The sequence below is a fragment of the Desmodus rotundus genome, chromosome 10 (assembly GCF_022682495.2).
Source record: "Desmodus rotundus isolate HL8 chromosome 10, HLdesRot8A.1, whole genome shotgun sequence".
Taxonomy (NCBI): Eukaryota; Metazoa; Chordata; class Mammalia; order Chiroptera; family Phyllostomidae; genus Desmodus; species Desmodus rotundus.
In genome coordinates this window covers 75,107,242-75,126,513 of record NC_071396.1, presented here as the reverse complement: position 1 = coordinate 75,126,513, position 19,272 = coordinate 75,107,242, and the positions used below count along the sequence as shown (strand labels likewise).

Below are 19,272 nucleotides of genomic sequence, written 5' to 3'. Positions count from 1 at the left end.
TTATAGACTAAATAGTTTCTATCCCATCTCTTCTTCCTTCATAAAAATATTTCTCAAGACCACTTCCCTTGTTCTCATCCACAAAATGAACTCAGGTTTAATCAAGAGAAAGAAAGAAGAATCCTTTCCCTACAAGGAGATGTTTCAGACTTCAAAACTCAGGGATCTTTTGAGGAATTTAAGCTTATCCTCCAGGTAAATAGTTATTCCAAAAGAAAAGACTATTTTATCTTCAAGATATCATAGAAACAAACTATCAAGTAACTTAAGAATTTTTCTCTAGGTATTAACTTTGTCCCCACAAACAATAAATTCAGAAAATGATTAGCAAACAAGTTTCCCAGTTAAAAGGGTAACAATATACTATAGCTAAGTTTGTTGTATTTTTTTTCTTAAGGAATAATAATAAAATCTAGAAAAAGAAAATAAGAAAGCCCTTGGTAATATAACCTTCACTAAAAAATGTTCACACGCGTGAATGAGACAGACATTAGAACTATAAAAGTTGCCACTAAAAGTAATAAAAATAACTGAGTAATAGGACTAAGGATAATGTTCATCTATTATTGTATTATTACACTACTAAGATCACTTGTTCGATAAATCAAAAATAGAAGGTTTTTAAACAACGTGTAGTCTCAATGTTGAAGTATGTGGTCAGCTTTGACTCTGAACTATGAGGAAGAGCTGTGTTGTCTGTAAGACAGTGACACACTCCTGAATTCCAGTTCCGGTTCTATCAATAGCTATCTTTGGACCCTTGAAAAAGTTATTTTAATGGAAGTATTTACATATAAAACAGTATTTCTTTCAAAATAACTGGGAGGGGACAGAGGGGACTATTCATGTTGAAGCTGGGTAACAGGTACATGGAAGTTCATTACATTTTTTGTAAGTTTAGAAATTTTCCATAAATAAAAGAAAGAAGTTGTTTCAGTTCCCAAAACCTCAGTTCCCTTTGGAAGAAGCAATACATTCTTTAAAGGTAAAGGATATTCTAGAAATCAAGTAATATGTTGCACATGCAAGGACTAGAGTACAAAAGTACTAAACGCTACAAAAACTAATGCACTATTACTACTTCCTCATAAGAAAAACTCTATGTAATTCATTTTCTCTATCTAGATTTAGAATCCCAACAAGTAAAGTAACCAGATTCTACATAAAGAGCCAAACATAAAAATAAATCTGTGAGCAGAGGTGGTTAAGAATCAAAGGGGGCATGGGGAGGAATGAACATCAGGAAAAAGTTGGGATGCCCAGTGAACTTCTAAAGAGCATGACACATAAATCAGAAAGTTTTGTGTGCAATCCTCTTGCAGCCTCCTTCCACACAAATGCTTGACTGTAGGTACAAAGAAGATGAAGGACATCAGTAACTTCTGATTCATTCAGTAATTCCTTACTGCTACTGTAGCCAGTCCCTCTGGCTACACTCTTTCAAGTATCACTCTTGCTGTGGTGTGGAGAACAGAAGGGGAAAAAGTACAAGTGGCTAGAGAAAGGGAATCAAGTCCTAAGTTTATACAGTGGTCCGGACGAGATAATGGTAATTTAAGTCAGGGTGATACCAGTATGAGTACAAGTGGAAAGAAATAGAGTCAAGAGAGATTTAGGACTTGGTGGCTATGGGTTACAAAACAATAGATATTGAAGATAACAAAAAAAAGTACTAATTAAATCATTCAACAGAACACAAATAGATATGTTAGAGATATTTAGAAACAGTTCTCTTTAAAACAGAAAGGGAGCCACCGAACAAAATAAAAACTAAATAAGCACACACTAATTCAAAAATGCAAGCCCAGGCCTCTGATAGAAATGCATCTAAGACACTAAATGAAGAAAAGAACCAGAAAAGTTTTACAGAAATAGTGGATGAGTAGACCTTTCAAAGGAAGAAAGAAAAAAATCTCAGAAAAGCACAGAATCTGTTCACTGAACCAAGAGAAGCTTTGTTTGTTTGGCAGGAATATGAAATATAGCCAGAGATTTAAAGATAAATTTTAGAGTCATGCTGAGAAATAACAAGATAAAATAATTTCTGACCTGTATATTTAAATTGTTGCATTAAATGATAAAAACAAGGGTATGTGATTAAGACTAGTTATATATAACTTACTAGCAAGCTAATGTTTACAATCAGCTTAACCTACTCTGGGACTGAAAGTGTTTTCCCAAAACTGGGAGGTAAATGAGGTAATGAGAATAAGCTCCATGATGGAATTAGTCTCCTTATAAGAAGAAAAAAAGAGACCAGGTTTCTCTCTATTTACCATATGAGGACACATAAGAAAGCGGCTATCTGCAAGCCAGGAAATCACTGTGGCTAGCACCTTGGTCTTGAACTTCCAACTGTGATAAATAAATTCCTGTTGTTTAAACCACCCAGTCTATGGTAGTTTGTTATGGCAGCTCAAACAGACTAAGACAACATGGAAAACGACATCGTGAAGCTAACATCATAATACAGGTAAATATACTTTGAAAGGCTTTAAGGCAAAATATAAAGGATTATACTGAACTTAATTTATAAAGAATTATACTGCACTTAATTTCACCTTAACATAGATTTATTAAATGTACTATTCATCTATTTAAATAATTTAGTGGTCAAAATCATCATATTTCCCAGGAAAATTCAGCAATACTTACAATCAAAGAACTGAATTAATTTCTCTATTTCCCAGAGACTGCATAGAGAGAATATTCAATTACTCATGTGTGAATTATCCCCACTTTTAGCAAATTACCCACCTGATCTCTATGGCCCTTCTCTCATTGTATCTTCAGTCTCAGGTTTTCCCCCAAAAAGCTTATAGCTTCCCTGAGGCTACACCTGTCTTCTCAGTTTCTTTAACTGGTTTCACTCCAGAATTGCAACAGTGGACAGCACTGCCATGCAAGATAGTCCTACATACCAGCAGGTCATCCACCACTTCTCATCGTTGATAATGATGGAATCTATCCTGTGGTTAATTAAGTCCGATTACATCAATCGTGAAAATTATCATCAGTCAGAGGCCCAAAAGAAATATTCTAAACAGAATGCACACTTAAATTAAAAATCCTAGACTTATAGCTACACAACTCAAAGCTATCAGCATTCACTAGTATTACATGCTTCAGTCTTTCAGAATATAAATCAAAAGGCTCAATGCAACTTTCATCTATTCTTCCTTACTAGGTATATAAATTGAATACAAAGAGAATGTTTTTTCTAATCACATAAAAATTTTTTTTAAAGTAACATAATCCATAAACTGCCTAATCATCCCTTGGGTTGCTAAGAATTTGCTATATCTTATGTTAAATCAATATGTAAAAGTCTGTAATTACTCCTACAATTTTTATCTCCCAACACAAATAACAGTTTATGATGCTATGAAATTATTCTAGCTCACAAAAAATATATATTTTTAACATAAATTCTAAAACGTTATCAGCAGATAAAGGTTTTTAAAGAACTATCATATTTGTCTGATGCAGGGGTATTAAGCTGAATTATAAATTTTCATAAAACTGCAATTAATGAGAAATGGCAAGAATCACAATGGGTTTTTTAATTGATTTTAGAGAGAGAGAGAAAGGGGAGAGAGGGTTTCTTAATTGATTTTAGAGAGAGAGAGGGGGGAAGGGGAGAGGGAGGAAGGAGGGGGAGAGAGGGAGAGAGAGAAACATCAATTTGTTGTTTTACTTATCTATGGATTCTTTTATGTGCCCTGACAGGGGACTGAACTGCAACCTTGGCATATTGGGACGACACTAACCAGCTGAGTATTCATCCAGGGCCACAATATAAGTTTTTAAAAATGCAAATTTTAATATTGAAATACAGGTACATTCCTACTTCATACATGCAATTTACACCAGTTACATTCCTGGAAAACTGCCTATATTTATAATGGAGGAGCCTTGGCTGGTGTGGCTCAGTGGATTGAGCACTGGCCTATGAACCGAAGGTCACCAGTTTGATTCTCAGGCAGGGAACATGCCTGGATTGCAGACCAGGTCCCCAGCTGGGGACGTGGGAGAGGCAACCAATTGATGTTTCTCTCCCTCTTTCTCCCCCGCTTCCCCTGTCTCTGAAAATAAATAAATAAAATCTTTAAAAAATAAATAAAATGGAGGAAAGGTGTGGCAGATTGTATTTTCCAAAGAGGGCGTCACCAATCTATACCCATCCCAAGTTCTCTTCTGACAATGTGGCAATGACACGTGACCATGGAGTGACAGGTCTATCGCCCCTCCCACACCCACACCCACACTGGACCTGAGTAGACATCTGCAACTGCCATGGTCAGCAGGTGGTGATGAAAGTGGCACTATATGACTTCTGAGACTGGGCCATAAAAGACAATGCAAGTGCCACTTGTCTTTCTCCTTACCTCAGGTTTTATGCCCTGCATGCCTTAGGAAATCTGTCGTAGTAATCTGGCTACTATGAAGCTGCCATACAGAAGATACCACATGGAGCAGCCACAAAGAGGTACAAGAGATGCCCTAAAAAGCCTGGTTCTGCTAGTCCCTCTACTCTTTGACACTGCCAGCTGAGGTCCTAGATATCGTGGAGCAGAAAAGAAACAAGCCATTCCCCAGTAAGCCGCATCCAAATCCCTGACCCGTGGAAGCCATGAGCATACAAATTGTTTCATGGCACTAAGTTTGGGGTAATTTGCTACACAACCTTTATGACTGAAACAAAGCTTTTAAGTTGCAATCTTTGTTAAATTATAGTTCTTTAAATATATACCAAAAATAAAGATGAATAAAAGAACATGAAAAAAGAAAACCGTAACAGTGCTAGGAAAAAAGATGAACAGTACATTTTACAATTTTTAGTAAAGTTTTTCTAAGAATGACACGAAACCTGCAAGTCACATACAGGCATGCCCATGTGAGCACACATATACATGTGTGTTAAGCAGAGAAAATATGAAAGCCCACTCCAAAACTGGTGGCAGTGATTGGGAGTGCACAGATGGGGAAAAAGAGGGCAGTTTCACCTTCTGTTCTATATACTTTTGAATTGTTTAATTATAAGCATATTATTAATTTCATAATTTTAGAAAACACAAAACAATACCAATTTTATCCTCTCAAATTGGCACAGATTAAAATTAACATGTCAGTACATGTGAAGATGGTGTCGAGAGCCACTCAGATACTGCTGAAAGGTAAAAATAAAATTGATACCACCTCTATGGAGGGTACGTGCAAAAATATTTCAAATACCTTAAAAAACCTTGACCCTGCCTTCAAATTTTTTAAAAGGTACATCCAAAATAGTAAATTGTTTGTAGGAGATAGAAACAAAAATTTAACATAACTGATGTCAAAAATATGGGGTTATTTATATATAATCTATGGTAATTCATACAGGGAAATTCAATTATTAAGCCATGTAGAACAAATGTTGCTGACATTGTAAATGATATTATTATTTTATAAAGTACTTTGCAAAGAATTATAGTATAACATTTTGGTAAATAAATTACATAATACATATTATCCATGCACACAAAAAAAACAGGAAAAACAATTCACAAAATGTGCTGATGGGATTACCCTTGATAGTTTTTCAAGTTTTCTACGCTGAGTGTGTATTAATTCTAGGAAGCAGCTGGGTGACTAGGGGAATTTAATATGCAATATAAGCATATAATTAAAATAAAAGCTAAAACAAGCAAAAACATGACAGGCTCTAAGCAAATATTTGTAGAAACCAATTTTCAAATAGTTACTTTAGCAATGGGGTATATAACTGCTACTTAGAAGTTTTGTTTCTTTCAACCCTTAGACTACTGAGCTATTCCACGTGTATAAAAAGAAAATGTTCATATATGCCTTATTTAAGCGCACTTCTCATTGCCACATACCTGAAGTTAGAGTCTAATCCGTCTTACTATAGGAAAGCACCTTGACCAAAAACATAACATTAAATAGCATAAAGTAAATGTCTCCACAATGGTTAAGTTTCTGTACAAGGTCTAAAATAGGTCTTCTATGTCATTACAAAAAGTAAAATGCACTGAACAACTGGTATCCCTATGTATTTAGGCTTTATTCTAAACTATCTGTGCAGTTCTTCAAATGAGTTAGTTGATAAGAAGCATAGGGAAAATGTATCCGAACTGACCAAAAAAAGAAAAAGTCCAATCTTTAACTATTTACATATTTTTATTTCTCTGTTCATTTTCCACAAAGTACAATGATAACATTCATGAGCTCATAATCTAAGTACAGGCTTTCTTTAAAAGAAACCATTTAAACACACAATGATAGCTGGTTTTAAAAAAGGGTGGCCCTTCTACAATTCATGGTTTTAAAGAATACTTCAGGAAAACCATTTATGCACACAAAAGCACATCCAAATCCTTTCTTGGTTCCCACAGTTCAAATGCCAACAAAGTTACTGAACAGCTGTGAAACAGACTAATGCTGAGAACTGGAAAAAGTAAACAAAGCAACCCCTTCCACTACCAAAATGAGCACTACAGAATTTTAAAGGAGAATGCAATTAACTGGATTTAATTCAATTCAATTTAATTTATGTTTAAAGAAAACATTAAACAGGAGAGGGGCCTTGTATTCACATAGCTAAAATTTAACTTATCTCTCACATTGGTAGCTTTTTTGTTTCCTCTACTACATCCACCCAATTTATTCTCATCTAAAACCATGTCCTCCCAGTCTAAACCTCCTTTGCCCTGGCAAGTGTTATTTCTTAAAATTTTCATTTCATAAAACTTAATTTTCTAACTAAACCTATCAACGCTTTTTCTCCTTCCTACAGAATACTGTGTTACCCTTAAGAGTTAATACCCTTTTCCTTTGCGAAGCTTTAGGAAGACATCTGCCACTGTTAAATGAACCACCTAATGATAGCTTTTCATTCATTCTACTACTACTCAAATGACCATCTGCTCTGTTTTAATGGCCTCTCGCCTAAATGCAGGAACTTAGAGAATTTACATAGCTCAAGTCTCTTTGTTGGAAAATTTTATGAGAACAGTAAAACATGCCAGTCAAGATCAATAACCACAAGTTAAAAGAGACTATGAAAACAGCTCAAATGTGCAAAGCACTGATCCATACAAGTAAAATGTTGTATTTCTAGACAGAAAAGATGGTTCAAAGAGAGAACTAATGTCCTCACTACAAGCAGTCCACTACATGAAGCACTTCAACATGGAACAAGAATACCTAAATTATCACTTTGTATAACAGCAAAAGTAAAATATAATCGTTCAGTGACGAGAGTGGAAACCTGTATTAGGTATACAATGGAGTACTTAAAATGAACATTCAACAGCCACATGATTCAACATGGATGAATTCTTCAATTGTAAGGCTGAATTGTTTTTTAAGCATTCAATACAAAATGTTGCAAATAAAGCAGTATAATGTAAACAAACCTATGGGAATAACTAATTTCTAGATAGTGGTTACCTTAGGAGAGGAAGGAAGGGAATGAAATTGGGAAGAAGTAAACAGTGTCTCAAATGTATTAACAATGCTTTGCTTCTAGATGGGTTTGCCAGTATTTATTAATCATTTATATACTTGGATATTTAAATATTTTGTAATAAATATTTTAACTTTTTAAAATAAAAAACAAGCACCCCTAATAGACTAATACAATGCCTAGTTAATCCTCTAAATTTTTGCCCTAATTAAAAGATTTCACCTAACATTAAAAAATGATTTATAAGTTATTAACCAGGATTTAGATGTAATTACCTATTGGGACATAATTGCTGATGTCATTCAACCAACCAAGAAATCCTATTTCCGATTTATGGATTCATTCAATTTTAACTCCATATCAATGTAACAAAATGTTTAGAGATTAAAAGAGGATTAACCAACTTGAGTAGCATCTTATTTTCCCTGAAATTCCTGATAAGGATGAGGCCTTGGTGACTTACCAGTTGGTATATTCTATATTCCATATTCCTGAGAAACACTAAGTTAAAGAAAACACAATTGTTATTATTAATAATACTAGCCACTATTTATTAGTAACAAGCTCGGTGCTTCATATATACTTTATTTAACCTTCCCAACAATACTAAAAGGTCATTATTATTCCCATTTATAGATAAGGAAATTGAGGCTCAGATTAAGTAACCTGCCTGAAGCCATACAACGTAAGTAAGCAGAAGGCTCAAATTCAAACCCAGTTGTGTCTGATCACAAAGTTTGGCCTCTTATGCTGTTCACTCTGCCAGGAATTTTTTCTACCTAGCTCTGATCCTACCTGAAAAATAATCACATTATCTAAAGTTCATGTCCTCCATACAATATACTAGATTCAAAATATGTGCTATTAAATCCTATTCTAGTGTTCAAATAAATCTTAAAGAGATACATTTTAAAAACTGAAAAGATCATGTGGTAGAATGAAACACCATCTACTTCCAACCAACTCTTGTTATGCATTAAGTAAATGACTTTGAGAACAATCTGACAGTAACCAGAGGGGAGGTGTGAGGGAATAATGGGGGGAAAAGGGGGAAGGCTTTTCAAGAACAACTATAAAGGACACATGGACAAAACCAAGATGGGGGTGGAATCAGGGGAGGGAGGTGAGGATGGCTGGTGGGGGGAGTGGTGGGAGGAAGATGCAGACAACTGTACTTGAACAATAAAATATTTTAAAAAAATAAAAAGAAAATGACTTTGAAGGCATCTCACCCAAAAAATCTACAACTCCATCATAACTTTTCTGTTGAACAAGTTATTCTCTCATCTATTTTTGTAGCCACTGCTACTCTATTATAAACTTGCAAAATAAAATTATAAGCATGACTCCATACAGAATAAACAAAAGAAACAAGTTGTCAAATTAGGTATGCAATTAACAATTTTATTAACATATTTGTTATTTTTAGCACTTGTTATATAGAAGTAGAAAATGAGGTCAAACAAAATTAAGAATTTTATCCACTTTAATTTTTTTTCCCTGTTACTGGTAAAAACTCATTATTTCACTTCAGAAGCAAAATACCTGTCTGTGTACCTTGACCTACTCCAACTACATTTTACAGGTGAAGAATTAAGGCTCAAAGAGACTAATGTTATAAAGTGGGCAAGAAGAAAAAAAAAAGACTGACAAATCTGGATTTGCATCTCCATCATCAACTTACTACTTGTAAAATCTTGAAGAAGTTAGTTCATTTTAGATGGCCTGTTTAATTATCAGTAAAATGAAAGCTATCAAGTAACATTTTTAGGAGGATTAAATGAAGTAAGAACATAAAACACTTAGCATAGTGCCTGACACATGCCTGGAGCTTAGGAAATGTTAGTCCATTCCCCTAGTTGACAGACACACTTGATAAAATCTAGAATGAATAAATGCCTTGCTTCCTCTGTTAAACTCCTGCATTATCCACTATTCCATGAAAAGAGACTAGGGCAAAAGAGTGAGCAAGACACCATAACATAAAATATTACCACTCCAAGCTTTTATGGTTTATTATCATTAGCCCTTCAAAACTCCCAAAATTCAATAATGATTTTTTAAGTTTCCACCCCATTTCTTTTTGTTTTTTTAATACTCACATAAGGATATGTTTATTGATTTTAGAGAGAGAGGGAGACAAAGAAACATCAAGCAGTTGCCTCCTGCAGGCCCCCGACCAGGGATCAAACCGGCAACCTAGGTATATGCCATGACCAGGAATCGAAACCGCAACCTTTTTTTGGTATATGGCAGGACATTCCAACCAACTGGATCACCCAACCATGGCCCCATTTCTTAGTTTTTTAGGAACGAAATTATTGCCAAGTGGATAAATCCACCCCTGAAGGAAAATCAAATACTCACGGGTGTGCTTAGAGAACATAAACACTAATTCTAACTAAAGTAAATGTGCTTTAAAAAGTATTCCAAAGCCAAAAATGAGTATCTATCTGCTGTGATACATTACCTCCTCTGCTAATTTAAACCCCACCTTGTGCATTCTACAAGTTGATTTATAAGCCAGTTGTTTAGAACTCAGAACACATTTTTCTCCAGAAACAAAGTTTTAAAGATAACTTAGGTATCAGACTATTGTATAAAAACCTATTTACACAGAACTACAAAGATAAAAATTGTTGCTGTGTTCCTAGGTCCATATGAGATGCTTTAATCACTACAATCCAGATGTGATGGTAAAAGAGGCAAACTAATGGTGTGGGGACATAAGAAAGTATGTGAGTAATGAAATCATTTTAAGAGAATGAGGAGGAATATTCTAAAAAAGCTCTTTTTCCTACAGATATTTAAAATGTAGAAGCTCCTGCTTGGTGACTTAGAGCAGCAATTTTCAACCAGTGTGCCACAAGAATTTTTAAAACATGAAACACCTATTTAGTCAGGGGCACGGACTTCTTTTCCCTTATCTTGTCAAATTAAAAAAAATGACAATTCTCCTGGCTGGTGTAGCTCAGTGGATTGACCACAGGCTGTGAACCAAAGGGTCACCAGTTTGATTCCCAGTCAGGGCACATGCCTGGGTTGCAGACCAGGCCTCCAGTGAGAGCCATGTGTGAGGCAACCACACATTATGTTTCTTTCCCTCTCTTTTCCTTCCCTTCCCCTCTCTCTAAAAATAAATATAACCTTAAAAAAAAAAGACTATGTTTTTTAAAAAAATGACTACAGCCAACACAAGCCATCTGGCATGAATAAATCAAGATTACACCTTTTGTCAGATCTGCAAAAAATGTATGTTTTGGTATGCCACAGGATTTTAGTGATTAGTTTATGTGTATCATGAGATGAAAAAGGCTGAAAATGGCTGACTTAGAGTAATGGTTTCCAGGAGACACTGAAGATGATCCTTTGAAATGCAAGAGAAAATATAAACCCACAATCTCCTATCTGTAATTTCAAAATCCAAAACTCTTAAGTTTTTTAAAATAAATTAGCAGCAAACTTACCTAGGTAAACCCTGATCTGACCGAACAAGATGCTATATATAGTATGTAGTCTTTACTGCCTTAGTATAATTATTCATATGCTTCACAGTAGAAATTATTAATGTACAGTATCTGATAGCAAAGTGCTGCTGTGTACCTCAAAGTGGGTGTTAAGTAATATGGGGCAAACATACTATATTATGGTTCTAAAATCCAAAGTTTATAAACTCGATCCTGAGCATTCCGAATTAAGGCTTGTGAACTTGCATTAAAACTTTTATTTTCATATTCACATTTTTTCCTAAAAAATCTAACAAGGAAATTAGGTTTTACTTCTGTAAATTAGTCAGTTGACACTAGCACCCTCAATGGGTCACTAAAAAAAAATGACATGTCACATATGGAACTCAAGGTGTACTCATGGTGAGCGGGAGTTTGAGAGCATGAGGGCCTAATACTGCTGTTCACCTCTGACATGAAGACATGCTGCAGACTTCTGGTGCCCAGTTAACCAGATCTGTGTAGTGCGTCCTAATGATACAAAAAGTACACATTGTTGAGTATCTTGAGACACAGTACCTAAGAGTCAAAATTATAAGTTCCATATATTTTTAACAAATAATATGTTTTCCAAAACTGCATACCTTTTTTGAGATGAAAAGTAGTTGTTAGTGGTATGTGTCTTAAATTTTTTTTTTAATTATACCTCTTTAATCTGTCCCTTCTAGGTAAAGATGATGTCTGACAATAAATGGGAAAATAAATGCTGTCCAAAAGAAAACAGAGTAAACAATGAGAATTGATATTTAAGAGATCATTGTATGGTCTTTCATTATATAGTTTCTATCATTATATGGTCTTTAACACTGAAATGTTATGTATCACTAATAAACTCATATCTGCATCCTTAAAAAATAATTTTTACTTCATTTTAAATTCAGTGGATTTTGAGTTCATTGATTCAAAATGTAAATGTGAAGGATTTCCCAATTCATTTATAAGAAACAATCAGCATCAGAAAAGATGGAAAATTACCAGCTGAATTTCAATAACAGTTTTTACTTAACTGGTAAATAGGATAGAAAAATAAGATCGAGATTTGGTAAACACATTGTATTAGCGACCAGTCAGGAAACAGATACCACACCAATCCAACGCCTCTAGAAATGGGGAAAAGAAATTTTAAAAAAGGAATTACTAAATGGTAAGGGGCCTAAAGAAGGGGTCCTATAGGGCAGGACCCCAGACCTTCAAAGAGGGGATGTGACTGGCTGGTGATGGGGTCATTGAGACATGGGCATATCAAGGCTGTTTCTGAAAATATGCAATCTGGAATCAAATAGGGATACTGAAATCCTGCTGGATGAGATGATACCAACAGGAAGAGCAAGCAAAACGAGAAAGAGCAAGTCCCTTCTTCCCCTGCAGCCTTCCTGTCTCCTCTAGTGTCCCCTAAGGTGGGCAAAGCCAACAAGTATTCAGCTGGCAAAGGAGAAATGTTGTGTGGCAAAGTCCCAGCCCAGCCGCACAGTGCATAGCTAGAGAAAAATTTATACTTAAATTGATCTAATCCATTCTGATAAAGGAAAAAGACACATAAGGGAAAATTTTCGTCCACACTAGATAATAAAATGATCTATGGTACCTCTCACAAACCACACATACAAATATAAATATTAATAGGCTAATTTTTCTCATAAAACAAGAGATCTATAAACAAGGTAATTTTTCAGTGATTAGAATATTGGGTAAGATCTGATAGTTTTGTAGATATGACAGTGCCAAGGACACAGGATGGCTTCAAAGGTGTAGGATGACTGGCACTTTAGCTGTTAGGAACAATAAAAATGTAAAAGATTAAGAACCCCAACTAAAGTAAAAGTATAATACCATAATAGTAAAGGCTGACCAGCTGGAGAATCTGACAGCCTCATGTGCAGCTCAATTACTCGTTTTGACAGCATAACCTCTCTTTCACAGGAATGATGTTTTCTTACAGGAGGCTTAATGCAATTATATAAAATAAAATACTTGTTGTTACACACACACACACAGACACAGAAAAACAATGTCTAACAATAGTGTTACATCAAATAACCATACTCCAGATTAGCATAAATTATTTAAATTTCCTTATCAATTTTCCCTCAGGAAAAATAATACAAATGGTGATCATTTCTGTGCTATACTATAAATGGGCCCTGGCTGGTATGGCTCAATGGACTGAGCACTGGCCTGTGAACCAAAAGGTTGCCAGTTCGATTCCCAGTCAGGGCATGTGTCTGTGTTGCGGGCCAGGTCCCCACTAGGGGGCTCGTGAGTGGCAATCACACATTGATGTTTCTCTACCTCTGTATTTCCCTCCCTTCCCCTCTCTAAAAATAAAATAAAATCTTTAAAAAAAGAAAAAGAATATCAAAGAAGAAAAAAGTACTCAATAGTGCCAAATTCAAAAAAAAAAAAGTTCTAGCAAGTGCGACAAGTCCCCTACAAGCACCAAGTACTGAAACATTTTTTTATCCATTCATCACTGGTGTACATTGGGGTTGCTTCCACTTTTTGGCGGTTACAAACAAAGCTGCTGTAAACATTTGTGTACAGGTTTTTGTGGGGGCACATGTTTTCATTTCTCTTGGGACTACACCTAGAGTGGAATTGTTGGGTCATGTGATACTAACACCTGAGGAGTTTGTTAGAAGCACCCGAAAAAAAGCACTCTTTGCTAGGTGTAGAAGAAAAGTACAAAGAATCACCCCCAAAACTTCCTGGACCAACAATACCAGGCAGTTTTTGAATGAACCTAATCATCTACACCCTTAACTTTTTGTTATGCATACCCACGAGGGTAGAAATAACCTTAACAGGAAACCCAAATTCATTTTCTCCACTCTTTTTCTGGCAATACTGTAGTCAAGTGACCACAAAACCACTATTAAGTAAAAACACATTTCTCCCTAAATCCTATAAAATCAGTACCTAAATGATAAAAGGTCAACTATACTTTATTACTTATACTTTATTACAGACTTCCCACAGTTAACTCCAAACTAATTCAGTAAGAACATATATTTGTACCATCTTCTTGCTCACTACAAATTAGCCAAATATATTTGGATACAAGATAGAAGTTATATCATTCAAATATACACTATATTCTTCTTCTCAAGGTTTGACTATCCTATACCATAAAGCTTATTTGCCAAAAATATCACAGACCCCCCATACAATCCTAACACAGTCTCCAATATGCAATAAGGAAATATAAGATTCACAATGACTCAACCACTCTTGAATCCTTAATTCTCAGAAAAGTGTCACAATATTTTATTTTAAAGGTAACCGTGTCTTAATTTCCAAACATACTGTAATAAATTTTATGTTCATATGTGTGCATAAATAGGGAACAAAGAATGAATAATCAAAGACAATCTCACAAGACTTTTAAAAATTAATTATGAAATATGTCAAGCACAAAAAAGGCATAAAAATATAGCAAACACCTATGCGCCCACCACCAAGTTTAAGACATAAAACATTACCGAAATACTTACAGCCCGAGTACTACCATTAACTGCACTCCACTGCCGTCAACATACAGATATCCACTCCCTGGAATTTAGCCCTTATTTTCACTTTTTTGGTATGCTTTTACCACCCACACACATATTCCTAAACCAACAAGTCTCAATCATATTCCTAAACCAATGAGGATCAGGGACAATTTTGTTCCCCATGAGACACTTGGTAATGTCTGGAAATATTTGGGATTATCATGACTACAACCAGTAGGTAGAGGCCAGGGAAACTGGCCTACTGCACAGAACAGCACCCTACTACGAAGAATTATCTAATCAGTCCAATACAGCAATAGTGCCAAAGCTAAGCAACCTTGCTCTACACAATAAACAATATTGTTTTGCACTTTAACACACCATAGGTTCTCTTTCCCTAGAAGCTTTATTTTCTTAACATTAATTTTCTCTTCTGTATAGAACTTCACTGTATAAATTCACAGTTTGTTTACTCATTCTTCTATTGATGCTCCTTTAAGTTTTTCCCAATTTTTTGCTTTTACATAAAATATTACTGTGAGCGTTCTCATACAAGCCTCTTCATGCTCAATGAGAGATTCTGTCTAGGGCAGTGATTTTCAAAGTGTGGTTCTTGAACTCCTAGGGTAGTCCCCAAGACCCTTTCAGGGGCTTCATGAGGTCAAAAGTCATTTTCATAGCAATACCAAGATTGTATTTGTCTTTGTTCATGTTGACATTGCAATAGTGGGTAAAAATGCTGGTGATTTAGCCAAGTTAAAACAAAACACTCAAATGAAACTTATGGGTAGCCTGTACCTGCTGATATAATGCACTTCTTAGTGCAAAACACCAGTCTATGGTATTCATACCTAAAATACATAATCTGAATTTAATCATGAGAAACCATTCGACAAACCCAATTTAAGAGATGGTCTATACAATTATTGGTTAAGGTCAAGGGCATGAAAGATAAAGAAAGACTGAGTAACTGGCCCAGTCTGGATGAGACAATGACAACTAAATGCAATGTGTGATCCTGGATTGGATCATGTGGAATGATTTTTCATCTAAATTGTTTCATTTTATATCATTATACCAATAGAGGGGAAAACAGTCTAAGCTGCTGAATCATTTCTTTGTGTTAAATATTTTTTCCAAGTGGAAGATAAGTATAGGGAACACCTGATATATTTTTGTTAACATCTCATTTCACATGTAAGGTTTTATCAGAGATTTATCCATTAACACAGCAATGAGTCAGTGTCTTTGATTCATACAATTTCAGGGATCTGTTTGTTATTGATTCTAGAATTTTTATATAATATGATGAAGTGAAGGTTTGCTCTCACAAAACAAACATCTAATTTATTTTAATAAAATTCATAAAATTAATTTATCCTTAATACTATATTCAGTAGTCCTGACCCGTGTTGGTTGGGCATCACCCAGCAAAGCAAAAGGTTGCTATTTCGACTCCTGGTGAGGGCACATGCCTGGGTTGCAGGTTGGGTCCTGGGTGGGGCACATAGGAGAGGTAAAATTTGATTATTTCTAGAACGTACAAATAAGCTATTCTGACAAGCCTAACATCCTGAAATAGGTACATAGTTATTGTTAGCAGCAATAAAAAGGGATATGAATACAAATCAACCGAGTTTTTGAGCAGATAATTCCTAAAATTGTGTTTCTTAGCTGGCTTTTTAAACATTGAAAAAGATGTATGTGCAGGACCAAAAGAAAAGATTTCAACAGTACAAAAAGGGGCAGCCACTGTTAGAAGTTTCTTGTGTATTCTTACACAATACTCTATTCGTTGCAAGTATATATATTAATATACTGTAAATCCGCTACTCTTTTAAAGCACAAATGGTAATACACAATATTATCGTCTACACTCCTGCTTTGTAACTTAGTAATATATACTGGTGATTGTTCCACGTTAGCACCTTATTCTTTCATAGTGCCCAGTATTCCAGTGACTGGATACAGTTTTTTATTTAACCAGTACTTTTTTGATGGGCATTTATATTGCTTCAGGTCTTCTTATTTACAAAGATGCAGTGAAAAAAGTCTTTGTATGTGTATCGTTATGCATTTGTGCTGAGTATATCTGAACTGGAATGGCATCCAAAGACACACATATTTAACATTTTGATAGATACTAATCGCCCTCCAAAGACATTTTACCAATTTACACTCCTGGCAACACTGTATGAGGCATACCTGTATAAGGCAAACACTGTTTCTGTACATTCTTAAACTTTTAATCATGCTAGCTCAAGCTAAAGTTTGACCACAACTCAAAAAGTTGGAGGCATCTTGGGATCAGTAATGGTAGGTTTATAGGAAAATTTACATATCTTTCTAGGGTAAAGGTAACGTGTAACAAATCCTGTACTACAGAGATTTGTTAAAGGGATATTAGTGTTGTGTAGTATGGAGTATATCCATCCTATAGTTTCATTATCTTACATAAAGCAGGTGTTTTTCACAGATAATTGTTTTAAGATGTTCGTTTAATTTATAAGATTATTCCACACATTATTTAAATTGTTGGGTATAGCAATTCATCTTGTTCAACTGATTCTTTTACTAAATATTATAAAAGCACCCCTAGATGCAGAACAGGTAGACTTCTTATGAAAAGCTGGAACAAATCACAACTTTTGTCCTGGTTTGGCACCAGGACTATACTACTACTTTCCATGTTTTTTTTTTCCCCCTTCAAAATACTTAATAAGAGATATCCATTGGCATTATATCACACTTTGAAGATTTAATAAGTACTTGATGTTTATTTACATAATAGTTTAAGAAATTTAACCTTTTTTCTGAAATTTCAGGCCTACAAAAAAAAATTACAAAACTAATAAAAACAGTACCTTTGGCCCTGCAGCCATATTCTTCAAGTATTAACGTCTTACAATAAAGTACAATTATTGAGACCAGAAAAATAACAGTAATACATTATTAACTAATCTGCAGACCTTATTGAGATTTCACCAGCTGTCCCACTAACGTCCTTTTTCTGGCCCAGGATCACACATTGCACTTAGTTGTCATTCAGTCTCTTCCAATCTGGGCCAGTTACTCCAAGTCTGGGGGGAGGAGGGCGAGACAGACATCTCAAAAAAATCTGAGGTAGCAAGGGCCCCTCGGCAATTGTAACCGGTCAACTAAACACCAGATGGCAAGGCAAGCCTCCCTTCGGACAGTTACCACTTGGAGCCTTGATTAATTTCAATGGCTTATTAGACAGACCTTTCCGGATCCCTTCCCTAGAGAAGGAGGAAGGGAACCGTCTGTTGTCTTCCCAGTGCTTTGTGCCTTCCAGGCTTGAAAGCATCTTGGTGATGGTGCTGACCATCACTTCCCTTGGTGATGGGCGGCAGGGGATAGGGGTTCTTTCCTGCAAGTTTATGTTTATTAGATATTGAACCTAAAATTCCCTTCGGCTCTTTTCCCTTCCCGCTCACTCCGGCCGGGCGCTGCGGGAGAGGTGTTCTACCAAGGCCTTCCTCCCAGGCCCGCCGCCCGACGCCCACCCAGCCTTGGCACCCCCACCAGCGCGCAGGCCCCGAGCCAGGGGCAGCGGCTTACCCGTGGGCGCGCTGTCCAGGATGCGCAGGTCGTAGGCCCCTGAGCAGCGGTAGTTGGCGGCGGTGCCGTTGTCCCACACCACCACCACCTCCTCGGGACTCTCGAAGCTCCGGACTGTGCCCACATGGCCCTCGCCGCCGTCCTGCTTCCCCCACTTCCAGTCCGGGCCGCGGACTACCCGGGCCCCGACCCCTTCCACCATCACCCGGTTATTCCGGGAGTTACTCATCGGGGCCCGAGCAGTGGGCTCCGCCGCCGCTGCCGCCGCCGGGGGGCCCGTGAGGCAGTTGGGCCGAGGCCGGACTCTCGGCGCCGGCGGGGGCGGCAGCGAGCCCCAGGGGACGTGGGAGTAACTCACGGGGACGGCGGCACGGTCCCCGCCGAACACACAGCCGTTCCCCAGCCGTGGCCGCCGCTGCTCCCGCCTAAGACACTGGAGTTCTGACCACTGCGACTCGCAGGCGGCCGCGGCCGGAGAACCAGGGGGAGGGGACCGTGGGCGGGGACTCGTTCGCTTCCTCCGCGCTCCGCAGCCAGGCTACGGCGACAGCAGCCAGGAAACCACACTCACCCCCGGCCCGGGTCGCGGGGAGCCGAGGGAGGCTGCGCGGAGGGGGACGTGGGAGGGCGGCGGCGCGCAAGCTTAACTGCTAGCCCTGTTTCTCCCCTGACCTCTCGCTCTGGGGTATGCGCCGGGGCCGGGGGCCGGGGCCGCCTCCACCCCTGTGGGCAGCGATGGTACCTCCCGGCGTCCGGCGAGCGCCGGGCCCGGGAGCTCCCTCCTCTCAGCCCCCAAGCACGCCGCCGCGGCGCGCCGCCCAGACACACAGTCCTCTACGGGCGAAAGCTGCTCTACATCCGAATACTGACCCACCCGAGGCCAGAGCGTCACGTTCTCGGAGTGACTAGGGGGGATCCTGAAAAAGAGTAGGCTAGGAAGGGTTTTGGAGAGTCGCGCCACCCAGAAGAGAAAAGAGAAAAACCGACCCCTAAGCGTCAGTCCAGGGCCCAGTATGAGTGCGCATGCGCGGGGCCCATAAAAAATAAAAATAAAAATAAGTTGAGGGTAGACGCCCAGTTTCAGCCCCGCGAGGTGGAGGGGCGGCTCCCTACCATTGCTAACATTTGGTGCTGTGCATCTCATTATCTGTGAAGAAAGGGTTGGGGCGTGTAACTCCGGTTGTCGGGCCTGGAAGTGGGGCTGGAGGAAGAAAGGGTAGGGATG

General features: G+C 37.6%; 1 protein-coding gene across 1 annotated transcript in view; it reads right to left on the bottom strand.

Moving 5' to 3' along the window:
* MIB1 (MIB E3 ubiquitin protein ligase 1) overlaps window positions 1-19,030 on the bottom strand; it is a 120,558-nt gene extending 101,528 nt beyond the window's left edge. The window contains exon 1 of the mRNA XM_024580196.4: window positions 18,048-19,030. Within this exon, the coding sequence (XP_024435964.2) occupies window positions 18,048-18,276 (229 nt within the window). The 5' untranslated portion in view covers window positions 18,277-19,030. The remainder of the gene's footprint in view (window positions 1-18,047) is intronic.
* Between the last annotated feature and the right edge of the window lie 242 nt (window positions 19,031-19,272).